This window comes from Boleophthalmus pectinirostris, unplaced genomic scaffold (genome assembly GCF_026225935.1).
Source record: "Boleophthalmus pectinirostris isolate CB_2022bp ecotype Guang Dong unplaced genomic scaffold, ASM2622593v1 HiC_scaffold_22, whole genome shotgun sequence".
Classification (NCBI taxonomy): Eukaryota; Metazoa; Chordata; class Actinopteri; order Gobiiformes; family Gobiidae; genus Boleophthalmus; species Boleophthalmus pectinirostris.
Window position 1 is genome coordinate 5006418 of NW_026571190.1, and position 18465 is coordinate 5024882.

General features: G+C 40.0%; 1 protein-coding gene across 1 annotated transcript in view; it reads right to left on the minus strand.

The window, feature by feature from the left end:
• cacna1hb (calcium channel, voltage-dependent, T type, alpha 1H subunit b) overlaps positions 1-18465 on the minus strand; it is a 218369-nt gene that overhangs the window by 122848 nt on the left and 77056 nt on the right. The window contains exon 10 of the mRNA XM_055157997.1: positions 15159-15514. Coding sequence (XP_055013972.1) covers positions 15159-15514 — 356 coding nt within the window. The remainder of the gene's footprint in view (positions 1-15158; positions 15515-18465) is intronic.

The following is an 18465-nucleotide window of genomic DNA, read 5'->3' on the forward strand; positions in this document are numbered from 1 at the left end:
GGAACATTTCATTCTAAAGAAGTAAATCATCCATAGATTTATATAAATAATGACTCTATCATGAACATAACCTATAGCATTTTATCACTCTATCCATAATCATCACCCCTTTTCACAGAGATAACTCCAGCTCAGCTCAGCTCTCCTACACAATTTACAATTCAATGCCAAATAAATTGCTACCTACTTCATAATATACGCATATAAACAGGACTGAACTGAAGTGTTGTGTTAAACAGGCGGCTTTATGCAACATCCATAGATTGTATATGTTTTTATTTTGCGATTTTGTAAGTAAATAAATTCTCATTCTGTCACAGCCCCTCAAGCACCTCTGACCTCATCTGGAGTGGAGTTTCAGGAGTGCTCCAACTTCCTACTCCGACCTGCCTCAGTCTCCTACTCCGACCTGCCTCAGTCTCCTACTTCGACCTGCTCCAGCTTCCTATTCCGACCTGCTTCAGTCTTCTGCTCTGACCTGCTCCAGCCTCCTCCTCCGACCTGCTCCAGCCTCCTACTCTGACATGCTCCAGCTTCCTACTCCGACCTGCCTCAGTTTCCTGCTCCGACCTACTCCCGCCTCCTACTCCGACCTGTCTCCGCCTCCTACTCCGACCTGCTCTCGCCTCCTACTCCGACCTGCTCTCGCCTCCTACTCCGACCTGCCTCGCTACGAAGTCTCCTACTCCGACCTGCTCCAGCTTCCTACTCCGACCTGCCTCAGTCTCCTTCTCCGACCTGCTCCAGTGTCCTGCTCCGTCCTGTTCTGATCTGTTTAATTCCTGGAAGTATTTCTGTAAGAAATATCTATCGATTCCCCATTGACCTGTGTCTGCTCTTGGGTTCTTTGGCTGTCTGTCACACTTTCCTTATATCCAAATGAACTTCTAGCATCGTGATCTTCATTTGAGTGGAGCTGAATGTTATGGGTGACACTCCCTTAAGTCCACTTCTTTATACAGTCTCTGGCAGTGGTCTCCAACCAGTAGCTCTCCACACCCTTCAGAGTAGCTCACCAAAGGATATCTGAATTATATTATTGTGCTGAATAACTCAAATTTGACTCATTACTGCTGTAAATATATCATTTTGATGCCTAACTCTGTGAATTAATGGTACAGTTTGGAATTTTGGACAAAGGACCTCATTTCCTAGTGAGCCAGAGTGTTGGAGACGTGTGGAGAAACTTTTTGAAATATTCCATCCAGTCCTTGTATTTGCAGAGGTCGCTGGTGCTAGGCTAGTGCATGTCAATGGCCATAGTTCTCCTGCCACTAAAAACAGTCTTATCCCCACTCCACAAAACACCTGAAACAAATCTATTATTACACAAGACTGTCCATGTGAAATGTCTGTGTCGATTTGTATTTGAAGGATTTATGTCTGAGCAGCAGCAGCGAGTTGTACTTCCTGATAGAAAGCTGCGGACTGATATCACCTAGCACCTATCTTACTGCCAAAGTAAAATTCCCTGCACTTGAGAAAATTGTCCCTCAATATGCAACGATTCATGCGACGCAAGGTTAGTTTTATTTCAAACATTATTCTATAAACACAGACATTGACATGGACAGTCTGGTGTCCAAAATTCTAGACTGTCCCTTTAATAAATGGATAATGGTTTATGTTTTATAAAATGGATAATGGTTTATGTTTTATGAAAAATTAGTAGCTCTCTGGCAGTTTATAAAGTTTTATAAATGTAGTCCATCGGAGAAAAAAGGTTGGAAACCCCTTGTTTATGGCAAAATTTACTTTTGAAGCTTTCTACCATGTTATAAAATATGCCTGAAGAGTTCTTAAATGTTATCCATGCATGTTTCAGTCATTTCTGCCATCTCGCCCAGGCTCTATTCAAACTCTTCTTATGTCTCTTTCTATGTCACCCATTCTTCAGCACGATAATTTTCTACAAATCCACAAAAGCATGATACAAAACACTACACTACAAAACACTGCACTACAACTTAACAAACAAAAGGAGCAAAAGGAGGGGAGTCAAAAGCAAAACTTAAACTTATTAAACATGTTAATATGTTGTTTTTGATAACTACAATGTACCATTTTCCACACAATAAAAGGTAACACGGTGATCTAAATATGTGATGCGTTAACAGTTAATGAGAAGTGTAATAACTACGGTGACCAGATGTACCAAATTACCCGGGACAGTCTGAATTTTGAGCCCTGTGTCTCCTGTCCCAGCAGATTTATCCAAAAACAGTAATTTATCCCAGTTTCATCCAAGAAATATCCCAGGTGTTCTTATTTTTGACCAATCTGATCCCTGCCAACAGTAAAAAGAGGCATAAATTGTCATTTGTTTCATTAAAATACAGAAAAGCTGCTTAAAAATAATCAAAACACAAAGAAAATATGACTGTACTGACTCACATGTTCCTCATGAATGGTTTCTGCATAACAATTTTCTTTAATTATGCATTCGTTTCACTATTTTATCATTACCAACCACCAAAAAAAGAACAAAAAAAAAAACAAAAACCCGGGGATATTCCAGTTTTTTATTTCAAAATTCTGGTCAGCCTGGAAATAACCCCTCTGTAAGCAACATGCTCAACCCATTCCATTTCACATGCCTATATATTCTCATGTAATCATCTGGATGACCTTCCTTATCGCTTAGCTTTCCGTTTCAGTGGACGGTGTGTGTGTTCCCAGGCAGATCCTCCAGATATGACACATCAGTATAATGAATGTTCTGTAGTGAGTTCCAATGATAAATGTACGGAAAAGCTTCAATTAAACATGAGCCATTTACTGTACCAGTGTTTAGCCACTCTCTCACCGCACACATCACTTATTTACTGTATTGCCGTGTAATGCGTCACATTCTTGGCAGCAGATGTCTGGAACGCCTATGAAACAAGGATATGTCATATAACACAACCAGTCATTGGCATATCCAAAACAGCGCCTAATCTCTGAGATTTATAGCAGAGGAAATTTAGGAGCTACTTCAAATCGGCCCTCAATAACATAAAGTATATCATAAAAATGCTTTGTAATCTGCCTGTTAGTGTTGCCAAAAGTATTGAAAATTTGATACTAATCGATGCTAAAGTATAAGAGCACATAGAATAGTAAACGCCCATGGATCACTATGGAATCTACTTGGACCACTGAGGGATTACACACGTATAAAACCACATGATAATACAGTACGAAAGAAAAAACTATTGTGTAACACTGAAAATAAATGACTAGTGTCTACAAAGTGTTTTAATATCAGTGTGGTATTGGAATCGCTATTGAGTCTTTTCCAAAAACGAGTTTGAAATTTGAATATAGGGACAACGAGAGCATTAAGAAGTTGTCCGATACGATACATATCTCGATACATAGGCCACGATACAATTGCCATCCTAATCCTATATATGTACTGTATTTTCAGCACTACAGGGCGCTCTGGGTTATAAGACGCACTGTCATTAAATGGTCTATTTTCGAACTTTTTTCACAAATAAACCGCAACGGACATTAAACGAAACACAACAGTTGGATGGGTGAGTGGGACTTTTGTTTTGTGGCGTTCACAGGTGACTCTGGGCTTTGTTCAGTTGTGGCGTGTAGGGAGGGTGCTGTCTGGGACCAATGGATTGTCGGCGTGTTCAAAGTGACTCGGTTGTTCAGTTGTGTCTAGAAGTTGGCACACTTGCACTCGCTTTTTCGGTTCGTTCCTCCGTTCCATTCCTCAATGGGTGTGGTTGCAGGTGATTTTTCGCTGCATGGTCACTGTCTGCTCCGTGTGTGTTTGCGTGCGCTGCAGGTGATGCGGCTTTGTAGTTTACTGAAGTTGTGCTGGGACACCCGAGGGGATTCGTGTATAGGGCGATCTGGATTGTGGAGCTCGCAGTCCTTTTTTGATGGGGTTGGAGGCTTTTGAGCACGCTCTATAGTACAGAAAACACTGTAATATATAAAGAACTGGAGGGATGGCACTGTCAGGCAAACGATACAATACATTTTTAAATAGTGCACTTTCGATTCGAATACGATTCAACGCAATTCAATGCAATTCAATGCAATACAGTTCAAATCGATTCGATAAGGTTCAGTGAAAAACAAAGGCTAATCATGGGTGTGATACTAAAAGTCTACTTAGGCTACGTTCAAGGGACCCAAATCAGATTTTTCATCCCTATGCGACCGGTATTTGATATTTTAATGACAATTTGAAGGTCCGATTTTTTCAAATGTGACCCAGGCCACTTGGATATGTGCTCCTAAAAAACAATACATATCCGACTTTATGTGACTTTAGTCTGAATGGCCAGGTCACATTCATCCCACCTACATGTCAAGCTGGCGCCACCTAGTGCCTCCACTCAACTTCATTTCTCTCCAGCGACTAGATCAGGAATCAAAATACACTAGCGAAGAGCCTTATATTCTGTGTTGTCAACGACTGTTGAGATCGAGGATTTAAAGCCGGAACAAAGAGAATGTTTGGTGAATTTCATTAAGGGGAAAGACGTTATTGTCCTTCTTCCTCCGGGATTTAGGAAAAGCTTAATATACCAGTTAGCGCATTACATACGTCACGACCAAATAGCAGCGATTGGTTAAATGATAAAAAGTACCCACCTACTGTAGAGCGAACGAATCCTAATGCTGCGAGGTCAAGCGGTTTCCACAAAGTAAAACGAAGTAAAATCGGCTGATGAATCAGGCTAATTCATCCCACCTACATGTCACAAATGTACACAAACGTTTTTCTCGTCATAAAAATATTGTGTCTGAACTCTGTGTGAATGATGCAGGAAAACATATTGCAATCTCATCATTCTTGGCTGCGACTCTAGACCCACATGTTCCTTTCTATGGACGTTGCTGCCACTGCCCCACAAAACGCCATGACCAAAAACCTCTTCTTTCTCCTTCTCAATCTCCTTCTTAAAACAAATAAGCAGTAGATGTTCTGACTCCAGTACAACAGCAACTTTAAAATCTTCAGGTGCTCAATGCCGCGTCCATATTTAGGCGACTTCCGTAAACACTGAGCATGCCCACTGCGTCTGACAATGTCGTGTCCTCCAATGCACATGCGGGACACTTTTGGGGAGATTAAAGTTCACACTGGAGATCACATACAAGTCACATTTTAATGGAAATTGAACGACCTCGCAAATAAATCGGATTTCACAAAAAAATCCAAATTGAGCATTAAGCCCTGCGGTCTGAACGCAGCCAAAGTCCACTAAGTTTGTGCAAAGTTAATATGAAAAACACCCATTTTACTCAAAATAGTGAAAATGTCAAACACAACTGTAGCTCTTACACAAAATGATTTAGTAAAATATACCTAAAAATACTCGATACATTGATACAGCAGCAAACGATATTAATGTTAGTATTAGTAGTATCATCAAATTTCAATATTTTTGCACAACCATCGTAACAACACAACTGCTTTTAATCATCTCTGGTGCATGTAGTATAAATTTAGCTCAGAATACATACACACACTAATACTAGAGCTGCATAATGAGAAAAAGATGCAAACGCTTTATGATTAGATGCAGACGTACTTATGTTGACCTCAAGAGCTACTATACAATACTACTACAATACATAGTTACTGGGGCAAGACAAAGTTTATTCAAATAGACAGGAAGAAATTGGATAAAGGGCCTTTAAGAGACCAAGACCAACCCAAGTCTAATGTAATAATAATCATAGTTTTGTGTGTTTTGAGCAGTTTTTTGTAGGACTTAATAAGGAAAATCATGAATGAAATCTGCCTTTTTGTCCATTTTACTTTAAACTCTACACTTTTGTAAAATGGAGAGAATGGTGTTATAATTATTTTCTTGCAATAACTTTATTTTTGTGATATATTGTGCAATTAATAGGTGTCATAGTGTTAATTTTCATTGAATTATTTTATTATTGTTGACCCGGTTTTATTTTGTATTTCTCTAGCTGTGTTTGTGCTTTGAGTGTTACTTCCTGTTGCATTGATTGTCTGCCTCATCCTAATGTGTCTCACCTCTGTCTCATTTATTTGTGTGCATATATACCGTGTTCTATTTTGCCCTTTCTTGGTTCATTTGTCATTATCAGTTTGGAGTTTTGTGTTTAGTCATTCTGTGCTTTATTAAACAACTTTATTAAACAACTTCGGAACTACAGTCTTGCATTCTGGGTCCTACTTCTGCTCTAAACATGACAGTTGGTACTTTGCAGCTGATGTCATCAACATTCCATGGAGTTTTTCAGGTAATCGCTCAGGCTGTTTGTATTTACTCCTTGAATTTTCAGACAATCTTAATTATTTTTGTCTGTGTTTGTTAATGTGTGCATACGTCGTCCATATTTACCCGGGACAGTCCCAGTTTTGAGCCCTGTGTCCCCTGTCGCAGCAGATTTATCCAAAATGTCCCAGTAGTCCCCATTTCTGACCAATTTGATCCCAATTTGAGGAATATACTGTCATTTGTTTAGCTAAAATAAAGAAACCATGCGTGAAAATGACCATAAGACAAAAAAAAATGCAACAACAGTCCCTCAAATTATGCCTGACACACAAGTAAGTCAAGAATGGACAATGTTACATGCTCTTTTCACTTCTTATTTATACCAACCATCCCAACCCAGGTCTGTTTCAGTTTTGAATTCTGAAAATCTGGTCACCTTAACTCTTTCCCCCATGAAGACGACATTTGACGACCCCCTTGTTTCCTTAATGACGTGTTTTGACTCCTCCGCTGTATCACTAAAGACGTGATTTGACGACCATTAGACACGGCTCGGTTTTTCACATGTAAACAGAGACTGTGATAGGTGGGGGCCACTACAACCCAGACTAGACTGACCAAAAGGATTCAAGGATGTGTTTTTGCCGATTTTTTCCGAAGTTAACCGAAGTAGTGATGATTGTAGCTTCCGGAAAAAAACACAACACGAAACATGAGCAATGGAAAGATTGCGGCATTGCGGCGCACAGTTGTAGAAACAATGAGGAGCGGACGTATTTTATGGATAAGTTTAGAGAAAGTGACTTTTATAGATTTCAAAGTGATGATGAAGTTGATTATAAAGTGGAAAACAGCGACAGAGACGGACTTTCAGAGAGTGAAACTTACGAAGCTGAGAATGCCGGCGATGTGTCTGTATGAAGCCCTGCGATATCCGAACAAACTATCGCGGACTTTATACTCAATTATGTTCCAAAATTGCCCCAAAATCTGCACCAGGCGAGTCCTTTGAAATATTTCAGTCTTTTTTTCCCAGATGCGATGTATGACAGAATTGTTACAGAAACAAACGCTCATGTGGAGCTCTGCACATAAGAAAGTAACCAAGATAAAAATACTGAACACCCGCTGACGGGGAAGTTTTATTATTATATTATTATATTAAGTTAAATGACTTGAATAAGCTAAATGAGTTGAATAAGTTAAATGGAAAAAACTAATTAGGTCCACACAGGTGTACAAGAGGTAAAAACTGGTGTACACTTGGCTGTACTGTGTCTGGTGATATGAAATCTGTTTAAATACTTTGACAATTATATATTTTTTATTTTTTTATGAATACAGTACTCAGAACATGCAGATATCAGATGCTGAATGTAGTTTTTTGTAAACTCTCATTTTCAGTGAGCTGTTATAAACCTGTAAATGAGTTCAATCACATTTAAACATCCAGAAATGAAGAGTTCAGAGTCTAAGGTTTCCAGAGATACAAATATGTCTGTGTTTCAATTAAGTTCATGAGTGTGAAAATCATTTATAATCACTTGTGGAAGTCTGTTTTCTTTTATGCAGTTATGTTCTATGGGCAGCCCTAGTCATATATGCATGGGTTGTTCCTAGTAGGCGTCCAAGGGGGAAAGAGTTAACTAAGTAATGCATACAATTAGTTTATCTGTAAATGACTATCTGAACCCTTTAAAATTCTTCGTTTTAGTTCCTGTCATTTGTTTGACGCACTTCAGCTTTGCAGCAAAATGTGCCCTTTGAAAATTCTATAAATTCAAGACAACAAATTGATAATGACCTTCTCTCACATCCCTGTAATTGGCCGCTGTTGTACAAAGGTTACTATTTTCAGAGTAGCTATAGATTAAATACGATCTTGCTGTTTTAGTCCCATCTATCAAAAGGGCAATTTTCAATAACCATAAGTATTACAATTGTTCCACCACTTCAGAATACAGTGGAACAACACACAGAGGGGGAGGTATAAATAGAGTAGGGCAGGACACAATTAGCAAACAATGACCACTGCAATTACATATAGGTCATTTACACTTTTGAAGTACCATAATTTTCTCCACAAACAATAAAAAAGGTCTGTACAACATGTTCTGTAATGTAATTATTGTATTACAGTTCATATTTCAGTATTTTTGACAGTTCTGGACACATTTAAAATATTAAAATTGCAAATCTACATAGTCTTGTTCATATTTTAGTCTTCTCCCAATGGTTACAGCAGACCAGTAGCTCAATATTATGATTTAAATTGTGTATATTATAACTTAGGCTACGTTCAGACTGCAGGGCTTAACGCTCAATTCCGATTTTTTTGTGAAATCCAATGTTTTTGCGAGGTCGTTCACATTTCCAATTAAATGTGACTTGTATGTGACTCCAGTGTGAACATTAAATGGCCCAAAAGTGTCCCGCATGTGCACTGGAGACACGACGACGTCAACCGCAGCGAGCGTGCTCTGTGTTTACGGAAGTTGTCCAAACATGGACGCAGCATTGAGCACCTGGAGATTTTAAAGTTCCTCTCGTACTGGAGCCAGAACATGAACAACTTACTTGTTTTAAAGAGGAGATTGAGAAGGAGAAGGACGAGGTTTTTGGTCGTGGTGTTTTGTGGAGCAGTGGCAGCGACGTCCGTTGAAAGGAACGTGTGGATGTGGAGACGTAGTCAAGAGTGGTGAGTGGTGATGTGCTTCACTTCAGTGACATGGAGTTCATTAACAATTTTCGCCTACTTCAGTGCAGAATAGTGACGTTTGTGTCTTGTTGATAATGTGTAGGTCGGATTCATGCGCTTTGACCATTCAGACTGAAGTCACATGTCAAAAGATCGGATATGTATCGGTTTTAGGAGCACATTTCAAAGTGGCCTGAGTCGCATTTGAAAAAAATCAGATCTGTTGTTCAGTCATTAAAAGATCAGATACAGGTCACATAGAGGCCAAAAAATTGGATTTGGGTCACTTCAGGCTGCAGTCTGAACACAGCCATAATGATCCATGGGTGTCATAGATTATAACTATATAGCAGACACAAGCACAATAGGTCTTTAATGCTCCTGGATGTGTTTAAACCAGGGATATTCAATGATTGGCTCGCAAGCCACATGTGGCTCGCCAAGCTTTAATTGGTGCCTCGCAAGCTTATACCAAAAATAGTAACACAGCTAGTATATTTTTTCAACCGTGCAGATAAACATATAGTGAACACTGCAACACAAACACCTGCATTACACTAAGTATAAATCAAGGCTTCATTAATGGTGTTTCCTAAGGGGGCACCGTGACATCAGTAACCAGTGACACGCAGGTCCATGTATAAACGACCCGAACCCGACCGACGCTCTCAACTAACCCAATCACAACTCCGACCGCAAAAAAAAAATTGAAAATATTGTACCTGACCCACTGCCTGAGCTGTATTTTAGTGCTCATTTTAGTAGTCCATGCTCTTGATTAACATCATCGAAATAAAGTGACCAACATAAATGAAGTGACCAACATAAATGAAGTGACCAACATAAATGAAGCGACCACCATAAATGAAGCGACCAACATAAATGAAGCGACCAACATAAATGAAGCGACCAACATAAATGAAGTGAGTGAAATGAGTGTTAAATAAAGAGCTGCACTAAACCTGCACATGTCCGATCTCTGAAAACATGAACCATCTCCAACGCGACACACACACAGAACACACTCACCATGAACAACACACCCTTCTGTCACAGAAAGAACACTCATATTCCACTGAGTTGTGTCCTTCAGTCTGACATAAGCTGAATGCATCTAACACAAGGAAAGAGCAGTTTGTGTTTTGTTTTATTCAGGTTTATAGTTTATGCAAGTCATGAGCCATGTGGTTTTAAGTTTAGTTTCTGTAAATGGTTATGGTTATGGTGTTATATTGTAAAGTTGAGTCTATTTATACAGATTAGTAATGGTAATAATAATGGTGATAATTTGCATATAAAAACGTTAATCATTAATCAAAAATCGATTGTTAATTTTCCCAATGATCGATTAAGAAAATTTACAATATAAATGTACTATCTATGAAGAAAGTGAAGGACATGCACGTAGCTTCTGCTCATCCCAGTATTAAGGAAAATATGGTTTTAATTGAAAATGTATTGTCTGTGTTTCTTTTTTGTGGAAGATCCAGTTTATCTGTAGAAATGCACATTTGCAAAGGTGACTTGGTATGTTGGTGTGTGTTAGGTATAAGTGGCTCTCCTCTTGATGATGCTCTTTCAGTGTGGCTCTTGAAAATAAAATAGTGAGTATCACTGAGTTAAACCTAAACCTAAAAATCTCATAGATATACTTATCTGAAAAATCACAATTAAATAATGACTTAAAATTGGCCAACTTGAGTAAAAGCAACCAAAACCTAGCTCATGTACTAGGAAATGGTTTAAAAATGCTTATGATGTGTCTATACTGAAACGTCTGTCCAATCCAACTGTCAGCTGTGCCCTCCTCCTGCCTCCCTCTTTCCCTCGCTCTTCTCACTCTCCTCTCTCTCCTGTCCCCGGGTCACGCTTTAATTAACACTTCAGGTCTTACGAGTTTCTCCATCTCCTCTCTCTCTCTCACACACACACATACACATTCTGATCCCATATGCCTGCCACGCGACGTGTTGATTGGAGCCTTCGTTTTATTGACTCTTGGCCGTGATTAGCGCATCCATTTTCAATCAAACTCTATAGCCCCATTCAATCTTGGACGGAGGCGAGTGTTAGCCGGGGCGATACCTGCTCGCGGTACTCGATGCCCACAGACAGTGTGTTAATGAGGATGGCAATCATGATCCTGCTGCTGAAGTAGAGCATAGTCACGATGAGCTCCAGTTTGGCACACAGCTTTCAGTTCAATTTAGGTAAAAAAATTTACATGGCTTCATTTACTAGTTAAACTGGGTCAAAATAAAAACTTAATGCACTGTACGGCTGGGTATCAAGTTGTTAGTACAATACATACCATGATACATAGGCCAAGATACGATACATTTTTTGATACAATATACTTTTGATTCAATACAATTCAATATATTTCAAACTGATTCAGTACTGTTCAGTGAAAAACAAAGGCTAAATCATGACTGTGATACTAAGGTTTCATTTACACTGAAACAAATCTCTGTACCACTGCATAAGAAATGATCTGTGTCCAGACACGTTGTTTCTGTGTCCGTAATCAAAGCCTTTCCTATCTACAGTAACGCAAAACTGCCTGAAAGGCTAGTCACATGACTAGGCTGGAGTCATGTCGTCGCAACGTTATGTGGTAAAAACAAGGAAGTGGAGCACCATGTCTGTAGTTGCAGCAGACGATTTCAAGCCGAGGGAGATGGCAAGTGTGAAAACAGTCTTTCTATTTCTAGCTCCGCTGTTTCCCGTTTATCTTTGGTTTGTTTAAACTATTTTCCGCAATAGCGTCACATAAACAATGTCACAAACCCAGAGAATCAGGAAGGCGCAAGTCACGGTGGCGTGGTCCAATAAGGATGCAACTAGAGCTCCTACGTCAGCGTATCAGCATTTTCAGGCGTTCACACTGTGCAAGATCAGATCCGTACTAAGATGAATTTGTGGGAACTGGTGGCACCAAATTGTTCTGTCTGGAGCCGTTTTCCATTGGATTAACGAAAACGCCTCAAATACATACTAGTGTAGATGGGGCTAAAAGTCTACCAAGTCCACTACTGTAAGTTTGTGCAAAGTTAAAGTGAAAAATGCCCATTTTACTCATCAAAACTATGATAGGGTCTCCCCAGGTTTTACTACCCCAAATTTAAGACTTTTTTTACCCCTTTTTAAGACCACTTAAATGAAAATTAAGATCCAATAATGACCAACCAACTACGGTACTAGAAAATCCAAAAGAGCCACTGTGGATTAAACCTACACTTCCCCATGATCCATCCAACGTCATCCTCCACTGTATGTTACTGATCGTTTACTCATTTCTGCCGGCGCCAGAAACCAAAGTATTGTTTGTACACACTCCAAATTAGCCGTTCATTCGCATTATGTGATTTCAAGTTGTTATATAGGCTAATCTAAATAGGCTAATTAAATTTAATACCTTCTGAGACAAAAATCTGACTTGGAAAACATAATTTAAGACTCTTTAAGGCCTTAATTTAGGAACATGAAATTTAAGACCTTTTTAAGACTTTTAAGACCCCGCGGCTGCCCTGTGTGAAAATGTCAACACACTTGTAGCTGTAATATAAAATACTCTTGGTGATATATCGATACAGCCGCAAACGATATTGACACTGTATCATCAAATTAAACAATACAATATAGCGATATTTCAATATTTTTGCACACCCCTAACTGTACCTGATTTTTACTGATTTAACAGAAGTAGGCATTTAAAACAGTTTGCAGTGCAGTCCAAAATTATTCTGCACTTACCTTATGTACTGGAAGCATCCTAATTATGTATGTCCATGAGTTTATAAGTACTTTTCACAGCGTTCAGAGGCAAGAGCGGGGTTTTGCCATCACTTTAATGTTAACTACCACCAGCATGCTAACAGCGCAGTTCCTTCTTCTAGCTGTGATTAGTGCATCCATTTTCAATCAAACTCCATCCAATCAGGAACGGAGGCGAGCGTTGGCCATGGCGATACCTGCTTGTGGTCCTCGAGGCCCGTGGACAGTGTGTTGATGAGGTGGACAATCATGATCCCCTGGTTAAAGTCGCAGCCAGCCACAATGAGTTAAATCAGACCTGGGCATTGTTCAGCTCCGGGGTCACATACGACCCTTTGGTTCACTCTGAAAGGCCCATTTAAAGGCTGCCACACACTACAGGATTTTTCTGTCTTAAACCATTTTTAAATGTGAGATAGAAAGTGCACACCACAGACACGAGGAGAATCTTATGAGACTTAAAATCTCAGATCACAAAGACTGAAGTGGGATTTGTCTACGGACCACAGGATATAAAGTTGAATTGTTTCCTGTCTACAGTAACATGACTCGCTTTGAGACTCTTAAGTGATCAGAGGTCTGCACTTCTAGTTTAGGTACAAGTCAAAACTGTGTTATTTGTGAAATGTGGTGCAAAACTTCAGATACAGATATTTTTAATGCACAAATAAAGTACACTGAAGTACAATAACTATCGCTAATCTGCAGCTTCACCTCGATTCGTGTACTGTGTGGATGTAAACAGACACACGTGAGGAACTACTCTCGCCTTTTTACTTTTAAAAAACTCTTCAAACTGGATCAACAGCGCAGTTTTGAGGACTGGATGTCATTATTTGCAGAGGACAAATTCTATGCATAATGTGAATGAGATGGTGCAGGTTAAAATTTACAACTTACGGGAGGTTATTTTCGCTATTTCTTGAGTTTGTGTCCGTCACTCCTCTGCTCCTGACGCTCTGTTTTATTGGCTGTTACTGTGGCGTTAGTGATGTTTGGTGGTTATGATCTGACGGAGCAGCTCAGCATCACACTGTCCACATACAAGAGGAGCGCAGCAGCTTCAAAAATCACACACGAAGACAGTCGATTCACTCCTTCCCGAAGTTAGGGAAAAGCAAATTACAGCTAGCCAGGCTGGTGCCACCTAGTGCCTCCGCTCAATTTTATTTCTCTCCAACGAATAGGTCAGGAATCGAATACACGAGATCAGGGGTGTCAAACTCATTTTGGTCCGGGGGCCGTATCCAACCTACTTTGATCCCAAAGGGGCCGGATTAGAAAACTCATGGCATATAAACCCCAAAAATAACAATAACTTCAAATATTTGTGCAGAGAAATGCAAATCTATTACAGAAATCTTTTTTAATTGATGAACTCTTTCTTATTATAATATAATATTATGAACAACCTGCAACTTGAAGAAAAATTCAATTTCAACACAATGTTTTAACATTAACTTGTCTGCAAACAGGAATAAGTCAGTTTTTCTTGGAAAATCCTGCACTCGGCTCCACTTATCTCATTTGTGACATTTTGTTGATGAGGGTGTCACGGTCAACAGTCAAAACGATCGTCCTTTAAGAGCGTTTATAAAGAGACAAGTCTTCATTTGTGCTGCTCTGGTGGGAGGGGCCACGTACAGAGACGCTGGAGACGCTGCTCTGCTCAGCGCAACAGAAAATTACAAATATTTTAATAGAAAATATAATTAAAATATTTTAGTAGAAAATCACCCAAGGGCCACATTAAAGGTCTTGGAGGGCCGGATCTGGCCCCCGGGCCTTATGTTTGACACCTGTGCACTAGACGGTTTGCAAGAACCCCAGAATTTGTAGACCACACACCGACCAATCAGCTGTGATCTGTGAAGCCATGATGGCAAACTCGTCGCGCCTGTCTGGGTCCCTTTAGTGGAACAGCACAACAGTAAACAAAGCGGTCGAGACGGATGTAGACGAAGACAGACATTCTGTTGGCAACGATTCCCGAGATCGAGGATTTAAAGTCCAAACAAAGAGAATGTTTGGTGAATTATATCAAGTGGAAAGACGTTATTGTCCTTCTTCCTTCGGGATTTGGTGCATTACATGCGTCACGACAAAATAGCAGCGATTGGTTAAATGATGGAGTACCTGCCTACTGTCGAGCGAAAAAATTCTAACACTGCAAGGTCAGACAGTTTCTACAAAGTGAAACAAAGTGAAACCGGCTGATGAAACAGGCTAGTCGAGCTACACATCTAAAGGAAAACTTGAGGACTTTAAAGACATTTGGTTGCCCTTTTTGCACATTGACAAGAATTTTGACACACAAATCATAATTCAGATTGAGAGAACTGTGTGTTTTAGGGTGGGGGGAGGTTTTTCTTTTTGTGTAATGTCATTTTATGTTTCAATATGTAAAATCTCAATAAAAACATTTGTGGACAAAAAACAAACTCTAGCGTTGGTCGTGGCATTACCTGTTCGTGGTACTCGATGCCCATGGACAATGTGTTGATGAGGATGGCGATCATGATCCCGCGGTTGAAGTAGCGGCTGGCCACGATGAGCTCCAGTTTGGTGCGCAGCCGGGTCCAGCAGCGGGGGAGCAGGAAGCGTCTCTTCGGCTTGGGCGCGGCGGGGACGGGGTCGACGACAGGGGCGCAGTGGCACGGGGGGCTGCTGCCGTGGTAGCTGGTGGGGTTGCCGTGGGTGGTGTTTTCCGGGTGTTCGTGCTCGCCGTCTTCGAGTTTGTTGTAGTAGCAGTAGGGACACACGGAGGAGTCTCCCGGGATCTCTCCTGGCAGGGCTAAGGCGGGATGTCCGGACAGCCCACCTGTAGAGGAGGCAAACGGAGAGAATGGAGAATGAGTACTACAGAGCTGTTTGGTATGGGAGGGCCTGTATTGTAGTGCGCAAAGGCCACGGTTGTCAGCTACATCAGAAAGAACTTCACCACCTCACCGATCAAAATGATACAGATTTCAACACTGAGCAGTCTGTCATAGTTTAGTCTGTCAGGCTAAAATGTCCAGGGATGAAAAGAATAGTTGTACAATAGTTCACACTGCATTGTGAGGAAAATCTATTACCTGTAAATATTCAAAGACTGTTTGAAATGAAAACAGGTCACCACAATTTAAAGGGAACCTATTTGTTTAAAAACTCAGATTCAGAACCGAGGTTATGGAACAAAGCATTACTGTGAAAGGAGTTCATTTAAGGCGGGTGTCTCCAACCTTTTTCCTCCGGTGAGCTACCTTATCAAACGAAAATGCCAGAGAGCTACTAGTCTTAGCGGTCACAAGAAATGTATTATATAAAAGAGCCATGGCAAGCCTTAGATGAGCTACAGTTGGATGCCTATAAACAAACCATTATCCATTTATGTGTGCACAAAGTTAGCACCAAAATGATAAATGAACAATGGTAGAAGGCATTTAATTAATCAAATTTTAGTTATTCAGCACAGAAAGTGTAATTTAGAAATCCCTTGGTGAGAGAGCTACTGGTGGGAGAGCCTCGTCTTGACAAGGATCAAGTACAATGATGGCATTTTAAAAATACATAAAATCCAGGGCAATATGTATGAATGAAAAAGAAAACTAAGTTATTGTGCATAAAGTGATGATCTCTGTTTGCAATTAATAATTATGATTGAAATGAAATCCACTGATGAAATGTTTTAAAGTAACCATTAGTGTTAATGAGTGTCCCAAAAAAACTGACATCATTTCACAGGTCAATCATTTTGGCAGTTCTTGTTGAAATAACCTAAAATAAAAAAAATAAAAATGTATAGAAAAAGATCAAGATTTTTTATATCTTGTTTTATTTTTGTTGTGTTTTCAGGTTGAACCATGCTGTTCACTACCAAAAAGAAGTAATTTTGGTTCTTGGAATCTGCTCGCTCACCCAAGATTGTGCAGCCTTCAATGCAAAATTTAGAAAAACTTCACCAACTGGCCAACAAATTTGGACTTGATACCAAAAATGTAAAGAGTTTGGCTGCTCATGCAGTGCTAAAGCATCTGGTACCATCATCAATGTCAAAAGAGAAGGTCAAGCAAGTTTGTGAAAAATTCTTGTGAAGCCCCAAGAAGTCCATAAGGAGAACAAGTTTGGAAACCCAGATTCCTCGAATGACGGTTTGGCATACCAGTTTCTGGTATATAACAAAAAAGAAACTACCGTATTTTCCGGGCAATTAGGTGCACTCTTAAGCCTCTAACCCCATCAAAAAATGACCGCGTGCCCCACAATCCAGAGCGCCCTATACACAAATCCACTGTCCCAGCATGACTTCAGTAAACTACAAAGCCGCACCACCTGCAAAACACGCAAACACACACGGAGCAGACAGCGACCACGCAGCGAAAAACACCCACAGACACACTCATCACTCCACGCGACGAGGAACGAACTGAAAAAGCGAGTGCAATGTGCCACTTCTAGACACAATTGAACAACTGAGTCACTGTGAACACGCCGACAATCCGTTGGTCCCAGACAGCACCCTCCCTACACGCCACAACTGAACAAAGCCCAGAGTCACCGTGAACACGCCAAACAAACAAAACCACTCACCCATCACACTGTTGTGTTTCCTTTAAAGTCCAGTGTGGTTTATTTGTGATAAAGGTTAGAAAATAGACAATTTAATGACAGTGCGCCTTATAATCTAGAGCGACTAATAGCCCGGAAAATACGGTATTTACAAGAACAGGGGAGCCTACAGGAACAAAAATACATTCAAAATATTGTGTTATGTAGTGTAAAATAAAATAGAACAAATCTTCACCAAAATGGAGAAGTTAAGAGAAATCTGTTCTGACTGGGGTGACATACTTAATCCATTTGCTCCAAATACAATAAAATCTATCTCTTTAAATTTTAGCTTTTCCATCTTAAATATATCAAATGTTACATCAATCAGCCAGCTTATCACTTCTCTGTTCCAAGAAAGAAAAAAAATGTTAGTATTCCAATTGTATACAGTCAGTCCACTATATGAATGCAAAGCTGCTTGTTCCTCTTTTGCCTGCTTATACATGCAGTATAGGCAGGACCACATGGGGAGGGGTACTTTAAATAATGTCTCTGTGCATGAATAATGTGAATAATGTAACTTTTTTTTTGTTTTGTTTTTTTACAATTGACCGTATCTAAAAGCATGCCATATTGATTTGCACTCTAGTGGAACCCTGCCTTCAGTCGTACACGCGAATATGTAGATGTGTTTTTAATATATTCTCTTTGTACAAGAACAGAACATTAATTTCATCTCCGGTAGAGGGGAAAACAATTCAATAACACAGAGGGCTCCGTGGGGTTGGGATGCTCCGTACGGGGAGGGGGGGGAAATCTTTTATTAGAACAGGGACGTATGTGTGTGAGTTTAGGGGGAAGCGGTGCGGAGACAGACGGAGGGAGAGAGAAATAAAGAGAGAGAGGTAGTTCATTAGTAAGCTGCTCCTGAAGGAACGCTCCGGTGACATAACAGCGACTCGTAATAGTGTCGCTGTGATTACAACAAATTTATGAGACGACGAAAATGGTAAACCCAGCCTAGATTTCCTGTGGCGCGTCTCCTGAAATGCCGCGATGCAAAGGAAGTGGCACCGTTAACTACAAGAAAAACAGAAGCAATTACGGTTACAAGGAAAAATACCATGCTTTCAAAACATAGCGTCACTCTTAAGATCAAAGGAGAAGAAAGGAAAGCATAAGGAAAGGTCGTAATGTTTTGAAAAGTAATATTACGGTGAAAAGAAGTATAAAATGTAA